Source organism: Schistocerca cancellata, chromosome 2, assembly GCF_023864275.1.
Source record: "Schistocerca cancellata isolate TAMUIC-IGC-003103 chromosome 2, iqSchCanc2.1, whole genome shotgun sequence".
NCBI classification, from domain to species: domain Eukaryota; kingdom Metazoa; phylum Arthropoda; class Insecta; order Orthoptera; family Acrididae; genus Schistocerca; species Schistocerca cancellata.
The window spans coordinates 663742180-663764978 of NC_064627.1; the positions used below are offsets into that span (position 1 = coordinate 663742180).

The window sequence follows — 22799 nt, forward strand, 5'->3', positions numbered from 1 at the left end:
TACCACTATGCTATACCACCACTTGGCATAAAACTTTGGAGGAAAGGTCAACTACTGAATTGGGGTGTTGTGGTTCGAGATTGTGTTGATTAGAATATTGAGGTTTTGGGGGGAGTGGAGCTGGAAGTGGAAGATTGAGTAGATGGGAGACACTAGGTCTGTGTGCAATGAGAAGAGGTTGAGGTTTGCTGGAAAGGTTGTGGAGGGTGAGTGAGTTGCCTTTCTGGAGGTGGGAAACCAGGAGACTGGATAGTTTTTTAGAGGTGGAGGGTGGCATGCTGTTCTAATTTGCGGTTGGCCTGTAGGAAGATGCTCTGAATAGCTGGTGTGGATGTGGGAGAGGAAAGATTGAGGACTTTGATAAGGGATAGGAGTTGACGGGTGTGTTCATTGGCTGAGTTGATGTGTAGGTGAAGGATTAGGCGGGTGAGGGCTATGGATTGTTCAGTTTGGAACTGGTATAGGGAATGATGGAAAGAAGAGTTACAGCCAGAGATGGGAACTTTAAGTGTGAGGCCTTTGGGGGTAATGCCAAATGTCAGACAACCCTGAGTAAATAAAATATGGGAGCGTAATCTGGCTAGGGTGAAGGCATGTTTGGGGAGGGAATGTATATAAAATGGTTCAAATGTCTATGAGCACTATGGGACTTAACATCTGTGGTCATCAGTCCCCTAGAACTTAGAACTACTTAAACCTAACTAACCTAAGGACATCACACACATCCATGCCCGAGGCAGGATTCGAACCTGTGACCGTAGCAGTCGCGCGGTTCCAGACTGAGCGCCTAGAACCGCTAGACCAACGCGGCCAGTTGTAAATAAAACTTAATGGGGTCGTTGTGGGGATGTTTTGAGGGTGACATGGTATTAGAAGGTGGAAAGTGTAACATGGGGCTGGAAAAAAAAAAAAAAGGGTGCGGCAGGGGGGGGGGGGGGGGGGAGATAAAGGTGAACTAGAAAGCAACTGGAGATCCGGTGTGAAAAAAGTCGAAAAAGTGTTGGTTAAAGCTGAGCTATGTTGATCCTGTGGTGAACTTGGGTTGGTAAACAACGATGTGCACAAAGGTTAGGTGGTCGTGTTGCCTCCAAAACACGTTAAAGGGAGGAGAAATTCGGGAAAATTTCGAAAAAACTGCATGTAAATGTATTAAAAGGAGTGGTATTGCGATGGCAGATTATGAAAATGAGGCTAATAATTGTCTGACGAAGAAATAATGACGTTATTTATATATATATAACAAAGATTCCATGACTTACCAAATGGGAAAGCGCTGGTAGATAGACAATAAAAAACACACAAACAAAATTTCAAGCTTTCGCAACCAATGGTTGCTTCGTCAGGAAAGAGGGATGGAGAGGGAAAGACGAAAGGATGTGGGTTTTAAGAGAGAGGGTAAGGAGTCATTCCAATCCCGGGAGCGGAAAGACTTACCTTAGGGGGAGAAAAGGACAGGTACACACACACACACACACACACACACACACACACACACACACACACACATCCATCCACACATATACAGACACAAGCAGACATATTTAAAGGCAAAGAGTTTGGGCAGAGATTGACTAAGATGGTTGTTTATTTTCAACTGCAACTTCCCCATGTCACTAGTTCACCAGATACTGTTTGTATAATGTGATGAGTAAAAGTTTTTGTAAGCATGTCAACAGAAGATTAAGGCTTGTAAAATTTCTTCCAGTAGGGTTGAAAATAGACCGAGAAAAATATTTTACAGTACTTTGTCATTACAGATGACTATTCCTTAATGACTTGTTAAAGTTAAATAATATTCACATGAAGAACAGAACACTGCCAGCACGCAAGAAAAATATTTTCAGAGTTTTCATGGAAATACCACCAGACGTGACCCAATGATTTTTTGTCTTATCATCATCCTCACTACTGGTAAAGTCTCGTGTCATCTTAAAGTCTGAGTGAGCTGCCACTCCTTTTTAACATTTCTTCAAGACATCAGTCCCTCTCCTCCCTGACAAAGAAACTGTTAGTTGCAAAGGCCAAGTAAAGTGTCTCTTTTACTTTTATATGTGTATCAGCAGTGCAATAATTTTTGCTTTCTGCAGGTAGGCAGTGGCCAGTAGTTTTGTCTCATAATTTAGTAGGGCACAAATTTCAGCAGTTTCAAACTCATAATTTAGAAGAAATGAAACTAGAGCAGAGTAAACAAGCAGTCCAGAACATTAAGGACATGAAATCAACTTTGCTTACATTTTTTGTAGCAGAACTGACAAACAGTAGACTTTATGAAGAATGAATCAAATGAATTTAAATTTAAACACACACACACACACACACACACACACACACCACACACACACACACACACACACATTCTTTGGCTCTACAGATAGCAAAGAAAGTATACTGTACATTAGTTGTAGTCTACTTTTAAGAGTTTTTATTTGGATGGGGAAGAAGGCTGCAGTGAAAGATACAAGGAATAAATTATTGCACTTGGACTAAAATAAATTAAAAAATACAAAATAAGGACACATTCTTTTGTGACAAATGAGAAAGTCAGTTACTAAACTACAAGACATAAAAAGAAACACGACTGAAATACAAAAAGTGATGGTTGATACGGAGTCTTCATAAAGATGAAATAGATATGGACTGAAAAGAACCAAATACAAACGAAGAAAACAAGTGATGGTACACACTGCAGATATCAATTTTACCAAAGATGAATATTCAAGAAAGTGTATGCAATTCAGATAACACTCAGTCTTATAGAAACAAGAGTCATTCCACAAGGTGAGTCTCAACTCCCTTGTCCAGGGACATTTTCTTAGTATGTTGGTACGTCGGACCTGCAGTCTCTGTTGGCTCATTATAGAGTGATAATGTAATTATGATTTATTCAGTTTGTGTCATCATCATCATCATGTTACCAATGTGTATTACCATTAACGTGTGTGTGTGTGTGTGTGTGTGTGTGTGTGTGTGTGTGTGTGTGTGTGAGAGAGAGAGGGGGGGGGGGGGCAGCAGCACATGCATGTATAGCTTGTGGGCACTGAACACCAAGGTTATCAGCATGTGGAGAAAATGACGAACTGTCACACAGTGAAGAGGGAGCATATAAAATGACAAGCATTCACTCACTGCCATCTTACTCACATTCACTCATGAGAAACTTGATCAGTACTGAATGCCGACTTGAGGGCTGAGTGTGAAGTGGATGAGTATTGCGAGTGAAAGGAACAAGTTTGTTTCCAAACACACACAGTGAAGTCTGTTGACACTTGTACTGTTTTGGAGGTATTTTCCGGAAATAAGAAAATCAAATTAAATGCACTTACTATGCAATAAAGTCACTGGAGGGCACATGCCTCATACCAAAATCCTCCAAAAATATCACTGAATGACCTCCAAAATTTTGTCAGTGGAGTTCAAGTTCATCATGTATATTACACATAATAATTTAAAATAGAACTTAACTGTGCTCTGCACCTGTACCAATCTTTGCCCTGTTAGCAGCAATACAACATCTATGTTCCTCATCATCTTGTGTTCCTCATCATATTGGCTTTTGTAATAATTTCTAAATGTGTTAAATAATGACAAAAATTAATGGAAAACCACATACACACAAAGGTCATCAGATACTGAGCACAACCTTGGAATGGAGAATGATGGGGGAAGGGAATTTCTGTCTTCTTCTTGTTGTCTTCAGTCCAGAGACTGGTTTGATGCAGCTCTCCATAACACTCTACCCTGTGCAAGACTCTCCCTCTCTGTATATAACTATTGCAAGCTACATCTTTCTGAATCTGCTTAGTGTATTCATCTCTGTCTCCCTCTACAATTTTTACCCTCCACACTTCCCTCCAATACTAAATTGGTGATCCCTTTATGCCTCAGAATGTATCGTACAAACCTATCCTTTCCTCTTGCCAAGTTGTGCCACAAATTCCTCTTCTCCTCTATTCTATTCAGTACCTCCTCATTAGTTGTGTGATGTAGCCATCTAATATTCAGCAATCTTCTGTAGGACCACATTTCAAAAGCTTCTATTCTCTTCTTGTCTAAACTATTTATCGACCATGTTTCACTTCCATACATGGCTACGCCATACAAATACTTTCAGAAAAAGACTTCCTGACATCTATGCTGGATGTTAACAAATTTCTCTTCTTCAGAAATGCTTTCCTTGCCATAGCCAGTCTACATTTTAAATCCTCCCAACTTCGACAGTCATCAGTTATTTTGCTTCCCAAATAGCAGAAGTCATTACTACTTTAACTGTCTCATTTCCTATACTAATACCCTCAGCATCACCTGATTTAATTCGACAACATTCCAGTGTCCTCGTCCTTTCCACAATAAACATAAATGCATTCGCCTCAAGTGATTCAGGAAAATTTAAACCCGGATGGCTGGACAGGAATTTGAAGTACAGTACTTGTGTTATGGCTGCGGTGGACAAGAATTCAGCTTACGAGCCGTACCTTGGCACAAGCACCGCAGCACTCAGGCTATCTGCACACTTACCTCACTGCCACAGTTTGCTACTTGAGCCTAAGCTCACATTTCTCAACCACACAGATCACAAACAAAATAAAATTTTCAGTAATATTTATTTTTGGTGCAATTTTATTTTGTATCGGGTGCAAACTGCCAACATAAAGACACGGACAATCTCTCACATTTTTTTATGTAAGTTGCCCCATAATTGTGACTTATTTAGTTTCATAATTAAAAAACAAGTACTACACACACACACACACACACACACACACACACACACACACACAACTCTTTAGAGCACTTTTGCAACTTCATTATGGTGAACTGGAAACTCTACCTGGAGAAAACACTGTAGACATTCTGGGCAGTTTTGACATAAAATTACACTACAGATCAATGAGTCACATCTGCACATGCATAGGGGCACTGTTAACTGAAACAGCAAATGGTCTCTAATATGGTTTGAAAACAAATGTAAGATTGGCAGTGTTCTCAAACCATTTAGAAAACCATATTTTTTAATTCTTTCAAGGCCACAATGAATTCTTTCACCATCATGTTTTGTTTAACGCCAGTAAACCTACAGAGCTGGACTGTGTTAGTCACTATTTATCCATCTAAAATGTGATTTTCTCTTTAAACACACCACTATCAAGACAGAAGTAACTTGTTTGTTACCTTGCAGTGTCTTACTGTAGGCAGTGTGCAATCAACTTCACTTAAAATGCGAGGTCTGCAATGCATTTCAGATGTTCCGATTTTCGTTCTTGCACTCCTTTCTCCTTCACAAATTCAAAAGTAGTGGGTTTTAAACCGAAAAATCATTCCAAGCATTTGCTTTGACTTAACCAATGTTCTTTTCAGTAGCATATACAATCTCCATATTCTTCGTTCAATTCCATCAAAATCTGTTGTGAAGTGACAGTGGAATAATGGAAGCAACTTCAGAAATTTTATTATTCATACTACCATTTCTTCACGTGTTCCATACCTGCAAATTTAGCACAAAGTGCTTCCTCTCTATCATGAAATTTTTTGCTCTACTATTTTCAGTTAAATCTTTAAAATCTTTCTGTAATATCATTTCATAACAATTTTGCAGTACCTGTTGATTATGTGAGTGTATAATAGATATTAAGATTTCTTATGCCTCTTTTCTGTCATTCCCATTCAGTTAAAAGCTGACAGATTGCTAGACTGCTGCTTTTATGCAAAAAGCCACTGGACCTGTGAACATTCTTCATACGGTACCACAAACAAATAGCGAAGGGCAAACAGCGCTGACAACAAGATTCTGCTGAACTGAAGAGAGTTGTGTTGACCAAAAAATTCCACACCACAATACTAAATGAAATGTTTTGATGTACCTGGTACTTCTGAGAAGCAACAAGAAAACCTGAAACAGACTGAGCCTCAATCCGCACACGTGTCATCTGGCACACCGTGGCTGGCCCTGTGTTAAGGCGTGTGAGATTTACAGCGAGCACTAGTTCAGTTTAACAAGATGATTGAATTGAAGCCGTTTTTGAGGGAACCAGTCTCATTTTCTTATAAAATGATTTGTAGAAACCAAGGGAACTTTTAATCAAGGTTGACAAATACGTTGTCACTGCACCGACTACCTTAAAAATGTGACAAAGGTACTTGGAATGAACAGCAATTTCAAGAAAAAGTATATTATTACTATGGAACATGGTATGAACACAATTTATAACATGACGTAGAAGGAATGTGGGTTATATTTACTCACAGCCTTGACTTCAACCAAACTGAGAACTACTGCGTCTCTCAATGCTATTTATAACAGTTTGAAAAACAAGAGCATCAAAAGGCGGGAATCAGAGTCTGCACCGATATTCTGTGAAACTTGAGTTCTTTTAGCATTTCCTAACTGTTAAATGTGATGGCCAGCGAGGTTTTAATAAACTGAGTGCCAGATTCCAACTGTTGTTTACATAGAAACCACCATCCCTGTTTATGAAGTTTTCTGACATCTTACGCTGACACAGAAGCTTCATGTCTGCATCACAACACTGGTCTAATCATATTTCGTTTCATTATCATATTGAAGGCGGTGCTTTGTGATAACCGAGGTGCTTGGTTTTTTAGCAGAATATGTCTATGTTCCTTTCATCTCTCCTCAACTGTTCTGATCATCTGCCCCATGGAAGACATGCCAGTTTAGCATGGAATGCGTCTTGAGATATTGTGAAATGGCAAATCTCTCTCACTTTTTCATCAGTTTTTTGGATTAGTTTGTTACTGAACGGACAGAAACCTACTCCTGTCACCATCAAACATTTGTCCTTTCACTCAAACATACATCACTGATGCACAATACCTTCATTCACTAATCATATTAGGTCCATACATTGCACAAATTTCTCTCACTACAAAATTATACTGTAAAACAGATTTAACATTTGGTAGAATAATCAACTGCAACACAAAATTTTTAATTGTTCCTGCAAGCAAACATGAAGTAATGTGGCTTTTCCATTATTGCAGTTCTAAGTACACTGACCTAATGAATGAGTCAGTGTAGCAACTGTTCTGATTGTGCAGAAACTGTAAAACTCTCATTATTTATCCAAACAGATACAGAAAATTAATCAGAAGCTAAAAAGGACAGTCATAGTTCCTAGTCTTAATCTTTCCTTGATGAGACTGTATTGGTCAGCAATTAAACAGATTCCAACAGCGATACTAATCATTTCACAGATTTGTTACCTTTTCAGAAAAATTTATATTACTATGAGAAATGACTTATGATTCTAGAAATGGTAGTTATAAAATTGCTGATTCACAGCTCTAACAAAGGAGCAAACAACTAAGACTTTTCCCTATCATTTATCGCCTGAAGTATCTTGTTAGAAGAAAGTTACATAAGCAACAATACAAATTTCCTTCAAACCAGAAAGGTTTGAGAGCATACAGCATGTAAGTAATTTCGTAATAAAACTGTATCAGACTTCATTCCCACTTACTTCACTACTGTAATTTATATTGTCACTCATACAAAGCTACAGGCAAAGTGTCTCAGAAACATATGATTACGAAAATGGCTAATACTCACGGCGGCGTTCTTCTTCACGTCGCTTGGCTGCCTCTTCTCGCTGTTGCTTGATGATAGCGAGGCGTGCCAAGTCTGCACGTGCCTCATCTGTTTTCCCTTCGGCATGAAGACGCTGGTAATTAGCCTGTGCCCTTTGCCTTTCAAGCTCTTCTCTAAAAAGTGAATATAAAATAATAACCTATGTACTCATGAAAAGAGATAACATATTCTATTACAACAGTTTTGTTGTTTCATTCTAAAGAAACTTGCCTGGGCACTATAATTTTTTAATAAAGAAAAGCATATTCAAAATATTATTAGAATGTAATAAAGCTAAAACATTTCCAGCATGCCAATACCAGTCCAAGGATGACACAAATGGTACTCTGAGACCCACACTCTACCTTGAATTACTTTTGTAATTTAATTTTTGAATAATAAAATGATGTTCAATTCCTTTCTTCTGTCTAGATAGGTGGGAACACTTTCTAATCTTCCCTCGTTTGTATCTGTTACCAACTGCTTAGGGGAATAATTTATTGTATGAGTTTCACAGGTATTACAATACAGTGGAAAGTCCAGTTTGGAACATCTACGATATCAGGAAAAGGATAGACTGCTGCTCACTGTAAAGATGACAGGTTGAGTTGCAGATAGGCACTACGAAAAGACTGTTAGACATCTAGATTTCAGCTAAAGTAATCTTCAGAAAAGAAAACACACACACACACATTCATACAAGTAAGCACACCTCATGCACTTACAACCATCTCTGGCAGCTTGGACTGGAGGCCATTGGCAATGGTGGTTACATTCGTGTGACATGGACTTGCTTGTGTGGCTGTGTGTGTGTCCTTTTCTGAAGAAAGCATTGGCTAAGCTAAATGTGTAACAGTATTTTCAATGAAAATCAAACAACTGAAAATCCAGGATGGAATGTAACAATATTATGAGAAGGAAAGTTGTCACTCTCCATATAGTGGAGTTGCTGAGTTGCAGATAGGCTCAACAGAAAGACTCACAGTTGTGCGTATGAGTTGTGTGTGTGTGTGTGTGTGTGTGTGTGTGTGTGTGTGTGTGTTTGTGTTTGTGTGTTGTTGTTGAAGGCCTTAATAGCTTTGTGAGAGTCTTTTTGTTGTGCCTATCTGTGACTGCACCTCCACTGTATGGTGAGTAGCAACTTTCCTTCTCATAATAGTATTTTCAATGAGTCATCTTTACAGTGGATACCACAACACAGTTATTTAAATTATTTAATGTACTGATTACGATCGAGCATGCTCACTTTGACAATGGCAGCCTAAAAGTACAGCAATTGCACAATTCTACCTGGAACTTTTTTAGAACTGTGATGATTTAGTGGTTGTGATATGGAAAATCATTATTAATAATGCAATCTGTACCATTTTCAGTGTAGTTTTTAATGCTGTATGTCAGAAAATCAGAACAGGAAAGGATTAATTTCAGTACATCCATTGTGAATGATTAACTGTGACCAATTTAATTTGGCAATTTATCTGGTAATAAATATGCAACCAGTCTTTTTTACGATTTATTCAACCATGAACATGTTTAGAAGCCACTGCAGGCTCATTATCAGATGGAGGTGTTACATCTTATAATGAGCCTGCAGTGGCTTGAAAACATGTTTATGGTTGAAAAAAATTGTAAAAAGTGACTGGTTGAATATTTACTACCAGATAAATCACCTTTTTAAACAAAATGCAAAGCAGCAAGTAACTACTGTATCAGAAAATTGGAAGGAAGTTCTGCACTGACAGTATGGTGCCCAAGAAGACTTCTATGACAGCCCACAACATAAATGGATGTTACAGCTATAAACAGAGAAAAAAATAACAGAGCTTCCACTACTTCAGCCATTCCTGCCTAACACTATGCAGGGTATCTCAAATCATACCTAACACCTTCACCTTCACAAAGCTAAAAGTTTCAAACCTTAAGAAACTTTTTTTGTTTTTTAAGAGTACACAGAAGGTCATTCCATACCAACATGTTCGGAAGGAAACACCAACCATATGTCAGCCCTGAATGTTTACACACTGATGTTGCCACCCTTGATAGTTTTTCATGCTGAATGCAACCATCTGATATCCCTAAGCAAGGAGGTATCACATACAGGAAACATTTCCCTCAGAAATGAAAGTGTGTGATTAGATGTGTGTGTTACTGAAACTACAACAGGACCACAACTTTTTTTCTTAATTGAGGATAACAAAATTTTGGAACACTGCACAATAACAATCACTGTTCATAAAAAAAAAGAGGAAGAGAGAATCCACACACCACAGTAAAGAAATGCCACTCTGGGGCCATGTGCTGCTACTTGTTGAAGTTCCCAAGGGCTATTCTCAGACCAGAGGTGAAAATATGCCTCATCGGGGCAAGAGGTTGTGTGTGTGTGTGTGTGTGTGTGTGTGTGTGTGTGTGTGTGTGTGTGTGTGTGTGTGTGTGTGAGAGAGAGAGAGAGAGAGAGAGAGAGAGAGAGAGAGAGAGAGAGAGAGAGAGAGAGACAGCACTTCATTGTGTACCCCAATTAAAAACAAAAAATACTGACTAGGTGTTATATCTACTACACTAATTAAATGCTGCCTGCAGTGGATGGTAAAGCCTCTGGCTTTTCTTATAAAATTAGCCATGGAAGAAGGAATATCCCTGACATGTTTAAAAATACTAAAGTGATCCTTATTTTCAACAGAGGCAGCATGGAAGATCCAGGAAATTACTAACCAATAGCTATTACACCTGTCTTATGTAAAATAATGCAACATGCAAAGACAGAATATTAAATTTTATAGAAAAATGCAATACTTTGGTTGATGCCCAGCATGGGTTTAGGAAGGATAGATCCACCAATACAGCAATAGCTGAATTTATAGCTTGAGTCACCAAGTCACTAGATGAACAAAAGAAAGTTTGTGGTATGTTTCTTCATCTTTCAGAAGCTTTTGATTGTGTATGCCCAACATATTATTGGCAAAGCTTAAGTGGTATGGTATAAAGGGGAAAAACAGCCGGTCTCATAAAATCCTTTATGGAAAATAGAGAATGGTGTGAAGAAATAAACCAAAATGTAAACAATACTATAACAAATGTCTACTCAAATTTTAAATTTGTTAAATATGGAGCACCTCAAGGATCAGTGCTGGGCCCACCATTTACCGTATTTACTCGAATATAAGCCGCACTTTTTTTCCGGTTTTTGTAATCCAAAAAACCGCCTGCAGCTTAGAATCGAGTGCAAATCAAGCAGAAGTTCTGAAAAATGTTGATAGGTGCCGCCACAACTAATTTCTGCCGTCGAATATATGTAGCGCTACACAGGCATCCTTTCTAGACACAAAGACAAATACTGGCACCAAAACCTCTGCGTCAGTAAATAAAATAAAAAAAAAATTGGAAGACGAGCTTTTTTTCTCCGTCCGAGTTTCTACCACTGCTTTTTCATACATAATCCAACGAAGTAAATACAAAACCGTATTGTTCATCTTCGAATTTCAATGCACTACGAAAATCCGACTGGTAATACTGGGATTTTTGTCAATATGGCCAACTCTACGTTCTGAATTTTTTCCTATCTGTGAGAAGAGATGGTTGCTAATAGGAACCTGATGAAATGTGAATCACATGCAGTATTCTCTTCACCATAAGAATAACACGAATGTAAACATTTTGCCATGTATTCTTTCGTGTTCCGGGTTCCCGGGTTCGATTCCCGGCGGGGTCAGGGATTTTCTCTGCCTCGTGATGGCTGGGTGTTGTGTGCTGTCCTTAGGTTAGTTAGGTTTAAGTAGTTCTAAGTTCTAGGGGACTTATGACCACAGCAGTCGAGTCCCATAGTGCTCAGAGCCATTTGAACCATCTTTCGTGTTTGCTTCTATCTCATTTAGATCCTGTCTGCCAAATAAACTACGAAACTAGAGTGAGACAACAGCAAACGCGGAAGAATATACGTATCGTGTCATGTTTATATTCGTATTACTCTTATGCCTAATAGTGATACAGTCAGAAATGAAGCACGGCAACTGACTAGATTTTTAAATCTAAGATGACTAATTTCTGTGCAGAATTTGATGTACTAAAGAAGCGGCCGCAAAGATTTTCAAACGGAGAAAAATTTTCGCCAAACTCTCGTTCAGAACATGTTCTATCATACGCAGTCTATTATTTGGTTCTTGTTGATCATTATCAAAGAAAGCAGCAGTGTAAGTAACAACAAATAGCAGTCTCTTGCCATTGTTTCGCTAATGAGATGATTCCTCTTTTTTAAATTGTAGGCGGCGGTAGCGCGGACAAAAGCAAGCCATGCCGCGAGCAGCAACAGGCCGTAAACACGCACTATCAGAATGCGACAAACAATGCATGACACAGTATAATAATGCATTTTCAGCTTCGAGTGACTGACGTAAACACCTATAACATAGAAATCGGCACTTATCAGATCAAAGCAAAATAAACAATCGATTCAAACCAGACGAAGCACGTGAAAAAGGAAGGGTATCCGTATAAATACGGACAGAGCGCCTGACGCATAGCAATGGCTACCTGGTAAAGCTTAACTGCTAAGCTTTCGACTCGAACCAAACTACTATAGCTGTATCGTCATTCATTTGACCTAAATTGTGTCTCATATTACAATGGACCAACTTTGTTTCGATTTGGAGGTGCGGCCTAAAACTTTTCTCTCCCCTTGAATTTCGAGTCTCAAATTTCAGGTGCGGCTTAGATTTGGGAATTTTTTTTTTTCCTTTATTTCGAGTCTCATTTTTCAGGTGCGGCTTAGATTCGAGTGCGGCTTAGATTCGAGTAAATACGGTATTTTATATGTAAATGATATGACCAAAATAGTAGATGGAAATGCTGTAATGTATGCAGATGACACTTCATTTGTTGTTAGTAGTGTTTCTATGGATGGCTTACAAAAGCATGCTTCTCTAAATTTGGAAAATGGAAACAATTATTTCAGAGGAAATAGCCTTTTTTTTAAATGTAAATAAAACCACATACATAAATAAATGAAAACAAAACACCTAACTTTAATAATATAACTGTCAGGCTTGGAGACTTGGATCTAAAAGAGACAGAAACTTATAAATTCCTAGGCGTGACAGTGGACATGTACTTGACATGGGAGAAGCATGTAAATAATATTTGTGATAAAGTGAGTTCAAGTATATTTCTAATGAGAAAAATGTCAAGGGCAACAAACACACAAACTGACAAAGAGCCTATAAAAGCTGGACGCCTATTATACAACAGTTTGCTGAACCATATAAAGATAATAGAAAATGTGTGTGCTTTCAAAAATAAACTAAAATGTCACTTGACTAAAACTTGTACATAATGTTAATGAAGACACTGAATCAAAAAATTAATAACTGTGCAAATATGCAAAAAATTTTCACGGAGCGTAAAGTAGTTTTAATCACTGGTAATTATGTATGTAATGTACGTATATCAATTTTTTTAGATGCAACTATTTCACAGGCTGTTTTTGGAAAGATCAGTCATTTTACTGATATGTGCATGAAGTTACAAATTTTCAAAACTTAATTTTTCAAACTTCATGTAAACTTGTCCAATACCATTGTACAGGATGATCTGTGGACATAAATAAATAAATGTTTATGTTCAAGGTGACCCTAAGATCATAGTGAGGTGATACTTGTTAGACAAAAGGTGCAAATGAAGTTCCACTGTCAATATGCCTGTGTTACAACAATTCCTTGGACACAGGCCTTGTCAGTATGAAATACCATTCTGGCTCAACATGGATTAATGATGCTGGCACAGAATGCTGCTGATGTGGTCTTCAGTCAAAAGACTGGTTTGATACACTTTCTCACACTAATCTATACTGTACATGTCTTGTCATTTCTCTACAGTTAATGCAGCAACCTGCATTCATCTGAACCTGCCTACTCTAGTCAAAGCGCGATTCCCTGTACAATTATTACCCTCTACGCTTGGCTCTGAACTGACAATTCCTTGATGCCTCGGGATATGTCCTATCAACCAATCTATTCCTTTAGACAAGTTGTACCATAAATTTCTTTTTCCTCAATTTATTTCAGAACTGAAAAAGTTATAAAATTTATCCATCCAATACCCAGTATTTATCTACAGAACCAGAATTTGAAAGTTCCTGTTCTTTTCTTGTCTAAACTATTTGTTGTTCATGTTTCATCCTGTAAAAAGCTACACTCCAGCCAAATACCTTTAGAAAGGACTTTCTAGCTCTTTAAATTTAAATTCAATATTAACAAAGTCTTCTCAGAAATGTTTTTATGTTGTTGCCAGTCTGCATTTTATATCCCCTTGACTTCTGCAATCATGTTACTTTGCTGCCGAATTAGAAAATCTCATTTACTGTTTTTAATATCTCATTTCCTAATTTAACTCCCTCATCTATGCTCAATTTGACTACATTCCATTTCGCTTGTTTTACTTTTATTGATGTTCATCTTACCCATGAGCCATGGATCTTGTCGTTGGTGGGGAGGCTTGCGTGCCTCAGCGATACAGATAGCCGTACCATAGGTGAAACCACAATGGAGGGGTATCTGTTGAGATGCCAGACAAACGTGTGGTTCCTGAAGAGGGGCAGCAGCCTTTTCAGTAGTTGCAGGGGCAACAGTCTGGATGATTAACTGATCTGGCCTTGTAACACTAACCAAAACAGCCTTGCTGTGCTGGTACTGCGAACGGCTGAAAGCCAGGGGAAACTACAGCCACAATTTTTCCCAAGGGCATGCAGCTTTACTGTATGGTTAAATGATGATGGCGTCCTCTTGGGTAAAACATTACGGAGGTAAAATAGTCCCCCATTGGGATCTCCGGGCGGGGACTACTCAAGAGGAAATCGTTATCAGGAGAAAGAAAACTGGCGTTCTACGGATCGGAGTGTGGAATGTCAGATCCCTTAATCGGGCACGTAGGATAGAAAATTTAAAAAGGGAAATGGATAGGTTGAAGTTAGATATAGTGGGAATTAGTGCAAGACAGAGATTCAGGAACCAGGTTCTAAATTGTAAGACACTTCCAGGGGCAGATGTGGACTCTGCCCACAATCTGTTGCTCATGAACTATAGATTAAAACTGAAGAAATTGCAAAAAGGCGGGAATTTATGGAGAGCGACCTGAATAAACTGACTACAACAGGTGTTGTACAGAGTTTCAGGGAGATCATAAGGGAACAATTGACAGGAATGGGGGAAAGAAGTACAGTAGAAGAAGAATGGGTAGCTCTGAAGGATGAAGTAGTGAAGGCAGCAGAGGATCAAGTAGGTAAAAAGACGAGGGCTAGTAGAAATCCTTGGGTACCAGAAGAAATATTGAATTTAACTGATGAAAGGAGAAAATATAAAAATGCAGTAAATGAAGCAGGAAAAAAGGAATACAAATGTCTCAAAAATGAGATTGATAGGAAGTGCAAAATGGCTAAGCAGGGATGGCTAGAGGACAAATGTAAGGATGTAGAGGCTTATCTCACTAGGGGTAAGATAGATACTGCCTACAGGAAAATTAAAGAGACCTTTGGAGAAAAGAGAACCACTTGTATGAATATCAAGAGCTCAGATGGAAACCCAGTTCTAAGCAAAGAAGGGAAAGCAGAAAGGTGGAAGAGGGTCTATACAAGGGCGGTGTACTTGAGAACAACATTATGGAAATGGAAGAGGATGTAGATGAAGATCAAATAGGAGATACAATACTGCGTGAAGAGTTTGACAGAGCACTGAAAGACCTGAGTCGAAACAAGGATCCGGGAGTAGACAACATTCCATTGGAACTACTGACGGCCTTGCGAGAGCCAGTCCTGACAAAACTCTACCATCTGGTGAGCAAGATGTACGAGACAGGCGAAATACCCTCAGACTTCAAGAAGAATATAATAATTCCAATCCCAAAGAAAGCAGGTGTTGACAGATGTGAAAATTACTGAACTATCAGTTTAATAAGTCACAGCTGAAAAATACTAATGTGAATTCTTTACAGACGAATGGAAAAGCTGGTAGAAGCCGACCTTGGGGAAGACCAGTTTGGATTCCGTAGAAATGTTGGAACATGTGAGGCAATACTGACCCTACGACTGGTCTTAGAAAATAGATTAAGGAAAGGCACACCTATGTTTCTAGCATTTGTAGACTTAGAGAAAGTTTTTGACAATGTTGACTGGATTACTCTCTTTCAAATTCTAAAGGTGGCAGGAGTAAAATACAGAGAGCGAAAGGCTATTTACAATTTGTACAGAAACCAGATGGCAGTTTTAAGAGTTGAGGGGCACGAAAGGAAAGCAGCGGTTGGGAAGGGAGTGAGACAGGATTGTAGCCTCTCCCTGATGTTTTTCAATCTGTATATTGAGCAAGCAGTGAAGGAAACAAAAGAAAAATTCGGAGTAGGTATTAAGATCCATGGAGAAGAAATAAAAACTTTGAGGTTCGCTGATGACATTGTAATTCTGTCAGAGACAGCAAAGGACTTGGAAGAGCAGTTGATCGGAATGGACAGTGTTTTGAAAGGAGGATATAAGATGAACAACAACAAAACCAAATGAGAATAATGGAATATAGTTGAATTAAGTCGGGTGATGCTGAGGGAATTAGATTAGGAAATGAGACACTTAAAGTAGTAAAAGAGTTTTGATATTTGGGGAGCAAAATAACTGATGATGGTCGAAGTAGAGAGGATATAAAATGTAGACTGGCAATGGCAAGGAAAGTGTTTCTGAAGAAGAGAAATTTGTTAACATCGAGTATAGATTTAAGTGTCAGGAAGTCGTTTCTGAAAGTATTTGTATGGGGTGTAGCCATGCATGGAAGTGAAACATGGACGATAAATAGTTTGGACAAGAAGATATTAGAAGCTTTCGAAATGTGGTGCTACAGAAGAATGTTGAAGATTAGATTGGTAGATCACATAACTAATGAGGAGGTATTGAATAGAATTGGGGAGGAGTTTGTGGCACAACTTGACAAGAAGAAGGGTCCGGTTGGTAGGACATGTTCTGAGGCATCAAGGGATCACAAATTTAGCATTGGAGGGCAGCGTGGAGTGTAAAAATCGTAGAGGGAGACCAAGAGATGAATACACTAAGCAGATTCAGAAGGATGTAGGTTGCAGTATGTACTGGGAGATGAAGAAGCTTGCACAGGATAGAGTAGCATGGAGAGCTGCATTAAACCAGTCTCAGAACTGAAGAACACCACCACCACCACCACCACCACCACCACCACCACCACCACCACAACAACAACAACCATTCCACTGATCTTTAAAATCCTTTGCTTTGTGAGAATTGCAACGTCAGACGAAAACCTCGCAGTTTTTTTATTGCTTCTCCCTTTCTAAACAACTCAGTTTCCTTTATTGCATGATCAATTACTGATTCAACAACACCAGGGGTATACTACAACCGTGTTTCACACCCTTCTCAATTAGTACTTCCATTTCATGCCCTTTGATTCTTGTAAATGCAGTCTGGTCCCTGCGCAAAACGTAGATAACCTTCCATTCCCTGTCTTTTATCCCTTTCACCTTCTGAAATTCAAAGTGTGAATTCCAGAGAATGTTGCCAAAAGCTTTGTAAAATCTTAATTGCTATAAGCATAGGTTTGCCTTTCTTTAACACATCTTTGAAGATAAGTTGTAGGACCAATACTGCCTCACCTGTTCCTACATTTCTTCAGAACACAAACTCATCTTTTCTGCAGTCAGTTTGCACCATTTTCTCATTTCTCTGTAAATAATTCATGTCTATTTTTCAACACAAATATTAATCTGATAGTTTGGTAATATTCTCATCGGTCAGTACCCACGTTTTTTGGAATTGCAATTATATTTTGCTCGAGGTCAGAGTATTTCAGCAATCTCAAAGCTTGATTACAAGGTAGAATAGTTCTCGCGTGGCTGTACATTTCGCTTCCTTTCCGTCGTTCACAGTATGTACACAGCGATGTTGACTAATGTTAGAAGGCCAGATCAATCAATCATCCTGACTGTTGCCCCTCTTCAAAAGTCACATATCAGCCTGGCCTCTTCATATACAACCCTCCACTGTGATTGCACCTACAGTACAACTATCTATACTGCTGCAGCATGAACTGAGGCAGCAAGGTCCACAGTTCATGGAGGCAGGGGAGGGGTGGAAGCAGGACACTTAGAGGTGGTTTTCTTGTGCTTACCACATAAGACTCTTTAGATGGTATCACAAGATCCCCATATACCTAAGATGATCATATCCTTCAAAAATATTTAGATTTGTATCTATACGCTTTGAGAGCATTGAAATAGTATAAGCCACAACTGATTCAATTTGCTGTGAACATTTTCCAGTGACATCACACCTGTGAACTTCCTTTTACTTCAGACGCAAATCACATTTTATGACAATTACAACCGGCTTTGGCCAACATTACCCATGACCATCCGAAGATGAGCAACATCAGCCAGAACTGGTTACGATTGTGTGATATCCTGTTGCTTTGGAAAAATTTCTAACAAAAATGTCCAGATATATGTAAAATACCCAAAGCAAGAAAGATCGCGTGGACAGGGGGTGAAGGGGAGCAACAACAATGAAAAGAGTAACTGGGGAGAGAAAATGCAATATTCCATCTTGGAACGCATCACGTTTCTGAAGTAAAGGTATTCACGTTCCTCTGCTTCCTTGGAATATATTTGAATTTAATGTGTATTTCACTACAGCCTATGTAACAACATTAATAATTCATGCTAAAGTGTTGGCACACTAGCTGGAGATAGATTATTTATATTCAGTGCTGGAAGAAAATTTCATCACCACTTGGGCAGTGATAAGAGACATGGCGCAGGCACTAAGATCTTGATAGCCAGATATTCGGCAAGTCTTGGCTTAAATGCATACCTGTGTACAACTTCATGGAATGAGGATATGTGAAAGTGCCCTTGGAGATATACCCATTATATGAGGAAATTTAGTTCAGTTACCACTTATATTTGTTTATGAAGAGCAAGCTATGAGCTGGTACTGGGCCTCCCTTTATTTTTTTTACATTCCTCCACAACAATACACCCTGCACAAGCACACAGTCATCGACACCTGGTACTTCCCAACAGATCGGAATGAAGAAATCATTTAACCATTACCACTTAGATCTTGTTAATGATAGCAGTAGGGGATTTATACATTGTTCCCAATATTTACTGCCTACGTGTAAGAACAATTGAGCTCTTTACACCAAGAGCATTGGCTTTAAATTACCCACTAAAAAAGTGTCACAATAATACTTATGTGTGTGTACTTGAAACAGGGGCAAAACTTCTAGGCCCAGTTTTGTTGTTGAGAGTGCTTCCTTTAAAGCACTCTCCATTTCCCAAATTTATCATAATGTTTTAGTTAATTGGAAATATAGGAAAATTTCATTTAGTTTAAACCTTAACACTAGTTTTAAAATGAATGAAATTAATTATAACTTTCGGATTTTCATAATACTGTATTTATAATTTAAAATATTCAGAATCTACTGTAAAATTTATGTTACTTCTGCCAGTTTTCGATGAATTATTTTTCAACTTATCTGCTATTTTTTGATCAAGATAATGTCTCCGCACCCAGTCCACACTGTTCCTGGATCTAAGTGTAACCTTAAGATAAGTGATTGAGTCTTGACTCAGATGCAGCAAATAAGCTGTAATGGACTTTGTAAGAGCATGCGATGTTTTCTCTAAATGTTTTTATTAATGCCTGTAAGTGAAAGAACAACTTGCCTTTCCCTTCGAGACAACTCTGGTTTGGCTGAGGTTTTCACCGTCTCATTCAAACTTGATAATTTCTTAGCTTTCTTCTGAATCCTATTTGGATTCTCTACTTGAATCAAATTTTCTACCCCTTTTGCTTTTGCCTGAAAAATACAAAAATGTAACTAAAGAAAAAGTTTGTAATGCATACAAATGTATCTAGTAAGTGGAATTGGCCCTACCTCCTCTTCACTATCTTCTTCAGAGCTGTCAGATGATTCACTATCTCCTTTCCCTCCCTTTGCTTTTTCTTCATCTTCTTCACTGGAACTTTCATCTCCCCTTTGTTCCTACAAAGTAAGCATAAATAATATGAAAGCACTTGGTCAGTTATGGTGGTATACCAATTATATATAATTTGTAATTTTGTGCAATGAATATATTACAATTACAGATATCCAAAATGAACTATATTAATGAGATTCCTTTTACCACAGTCAGAAATCGCACACAGTAAAAGTTGTGGAACTCACAATGAGACCTTAAAGATTGGCCCTTTTTGATCTTCTGCACACTTGTATGACATGAAGATCAGTGCCTGGATAATTTTCATATGACATTATGACATAATTATCAAAAACACAGAGGGGCGAGAGGCAGGTGAGTATGGAAATTGACTCTGAAGTTTTCCAAGTACAATGCATTTCAACTGTGTTAACCAAATTGGCACATAATGTTCTGGTCTTATAATAATGAGGTTGCATGTTCCTTTGTCACTAGAGATAGATGTTTTACATCTTATTTGTATTCCATATTATGAAATTAAAATGTTAACAAACAAAATCAGCTTCATTTTTAACTATTAACAGCATGAATAAACTATTCACAGTAAATAAAAATTTGGTAGAAACCTGTGAACTATAACGTGAAAAAAAAAAACTTTTTATTTTTAGAGATCATAACAGATACAAACATTATATTAAAAACAAATGTGATATTATTAATAATATAGATGTGTAATATACGAACAACAAGTAAATTTCACTAAGTAACATGAGCCACAATGATAATCATAATAAAAGCTAGCATATTGTATAAATGTAGATATTTTATAGGAATATGGTGCTTTTAAAATTCTATGTAGGAAGCATACTTCATTAACATTTATAAATACTTTTCTGTTAACAGTGTTTTGAAGCCATTTCGTGTGTTGCATCAAGTTTGAAACTACTGAAGGTGAATGTAGCTGATATGCAATAGACTGAATCTTAGTACTATCTTCCTGAGAATTAATAAATACATGACAGGATTGGACTGGAGATGTAATGTACTCTTAGAAGTGATAAATGTAACTGAACATTAATGTTGCCAAATGTTTACCATTAATTCATGATATTTCTGGCTTGGTAGACCACCCCAAGAACACAGGCAAGGGTTTTCACTAAACAATTCTAACAAACTACTTGTCAGTTACCCTGGCTACAATATTGTTTCACTAAAGTACTTATATTTTTGTACCTGTTTGTCTACTAAAGCTTTTGACAATGTTGACTGGAATAATCTCTTTCAAATTCTGAAGGTGGCAGGGGTAAAATACAGGGAGCGAAAGGCTATTTACAATTTGTACAGAAAGCAGATGGCAGTTATGAGAGTCGAGGGGCATGAAAGGGAAGCAGTGGTTGGGGAGGGAGTGAGACAGGGTTGTACCTCTCCCCGATGTTATTCAATCTGTATACTGAGCAATCAGTGAAGGAAACAAAAGAAAAATTCGGAGTAGGTATTAAAATCCATGGAGAAGAAATAAAAACTGAGGTCCGCCGATGACATTGTAATTCTGTCAGAGACAGCAAAGGACTTGGAAGAGCAGTTGAATGGAATGGACAGTGTCTTGAAAGGAGGATTTAAGATGAACATCAACAAAAGCAAAACGAGGATAATGGAATGTAGTCTAAGTCTGGTGATGCTGAGGGAATTAGATTGGGAAATGAGACAAAGTAGTAGAGGAGTTTTGCTATTTGGGGAGCAAAATAACTGATGATGGTCGAAGTAGAGAGGATATAAAATGTAGACTGACAATGGCAAGAAAAGCGTTTCTGAAGAAGAGAAATTTGTTAACATCGAGTATAGATTTAAGTGTCAGGAAGTCGTTTCTGAAAGTATTTGTATGGAGCGTAGCCATGTATGGAATTGAAACATGGACGATAAATAATTTAGACAAGAAGAGAATAGAAGCTTTCGAAACGTGGTGCTACACAAGAATGCTGAAGATTAGATGGGTAGATCACATAACTAATGAGGAGGTATTGAACAGAATTGGGAAGAAGATGAGTTTGTGGCACAACTTGACAAGAAGAAGGGACCGGTTGGTAGGACATGTTCTGAGGCATCAAGGGATCACAAATTTAGCATTGGAGGGCAGTGTGGAGGGTAAAAATCATAGAGAGAGACCAAGAGAGGAATTCACTAAGCAGATTCAGAAGGACGTAGTTTGCAGTAAGTACTGGGAGATGAAGAAGCTTGCACAGGATAGAGTAGCATGCAGAGCTGCATCAAACCAGTCTCAGGACTGAAGACCCCAACAACAAACATTGTCTACTAATTTCTGAACTTCGTGTACAAATGGACCTGTATGTTCTTGCAAGCACATAAGGATTACAAGAAACAATTTTCCAACGGCAGTTATACTATATTGAGCTGTGTAGGAGCGTTGTCTTGTTTATAGGTTATACTGCCTTAAAGCAAAAACAGACTTATCCGTGCTTTATGAGAGTTCGATGGATGTAGACTGATATTGGAAACCTAAAAAATAATCTTAAAATATTTTACAAAATATGGCATATTTTCTCAACACTCTATACTGCCTATGTACGAAAATGAAAACTAAATGTCATCTGTATAAATAACAGAAATGTATCAATATTTGGTTACTGATCATGAACCTGTACACAAATTTTTTGCAGACACCAAAATATCCTCTATTGTTGCACTTTTCTTAGGTATGTATTTTGTTATTTTTCACTGGCAAACACTGTGTATGTGTTTGGATATTTCAACCCATGAATCAAAGTTTTAAAATCAAATTAACTTGCTACCTTCATCAATGGATTTCACACATCATCCTTTTTTACTGTATTTATAAGTAACTATTGACTTGTCCTGCATATGTACTGGTAGTATCCATGGCTGGATGACTTGTGTGGTGTAGTGGTAATTTGTGTAATTATGATTAAACTTCACAGAACTGAGTAGCTGAATATCATCACTTTCATATAACTTACCACAACCTGTCTAATACTGTGAGCAGAGCATCAAAAAGTGCCATTCTGCCAGTGTCGTTTCTTGGCATGGTTGTCACCCGCACATTTGTGCCCTGTATTGGTTGTAAGAGCTGTCCATTAGCTGGCAATCAACACTGGGCCATGTTCTTGCTTCTGCAGATGGCATGTTAATCCGCAGCAGCTCCCACATTGTCATGAGTTGTCATTTCAAACGCCAATTAAATGTGGTATAGACAACATCT

At 38.1% G+C, this 22799-nt stretch overlaps 1 protein-coding gene across 1 annotated transcript in view; it reads right to left on the reverse strand.

Annotated features, from left to right (window-relative positions):
* The window catches only part of LOC126162363 (28 kDa heat- and acid-stable phosphoprotein-like), a 51794-nt gene that overhangs the window by 5403 nt on the left and 23592 nt on the right, over positions 1–22799 (reverse strand). Inside the window, exons 3-5 of the mRNA XM_049918817.1 lie at positions 19522–19629; positions 19310–19443; positions 7568–7719 (exon numbers count right to left, since the gene is read on the reverse strand). Of these exons, the coding sequence (XP_049774774.1) occupies positions 7568–7719; positions 19310–19443; positions 19522–19629 (394 nt within the window). The remainder of the gene's footprint in view (positions 1–7567; positions 7720–19309; positions 19444–19521; positions 19630–22799) is intronic.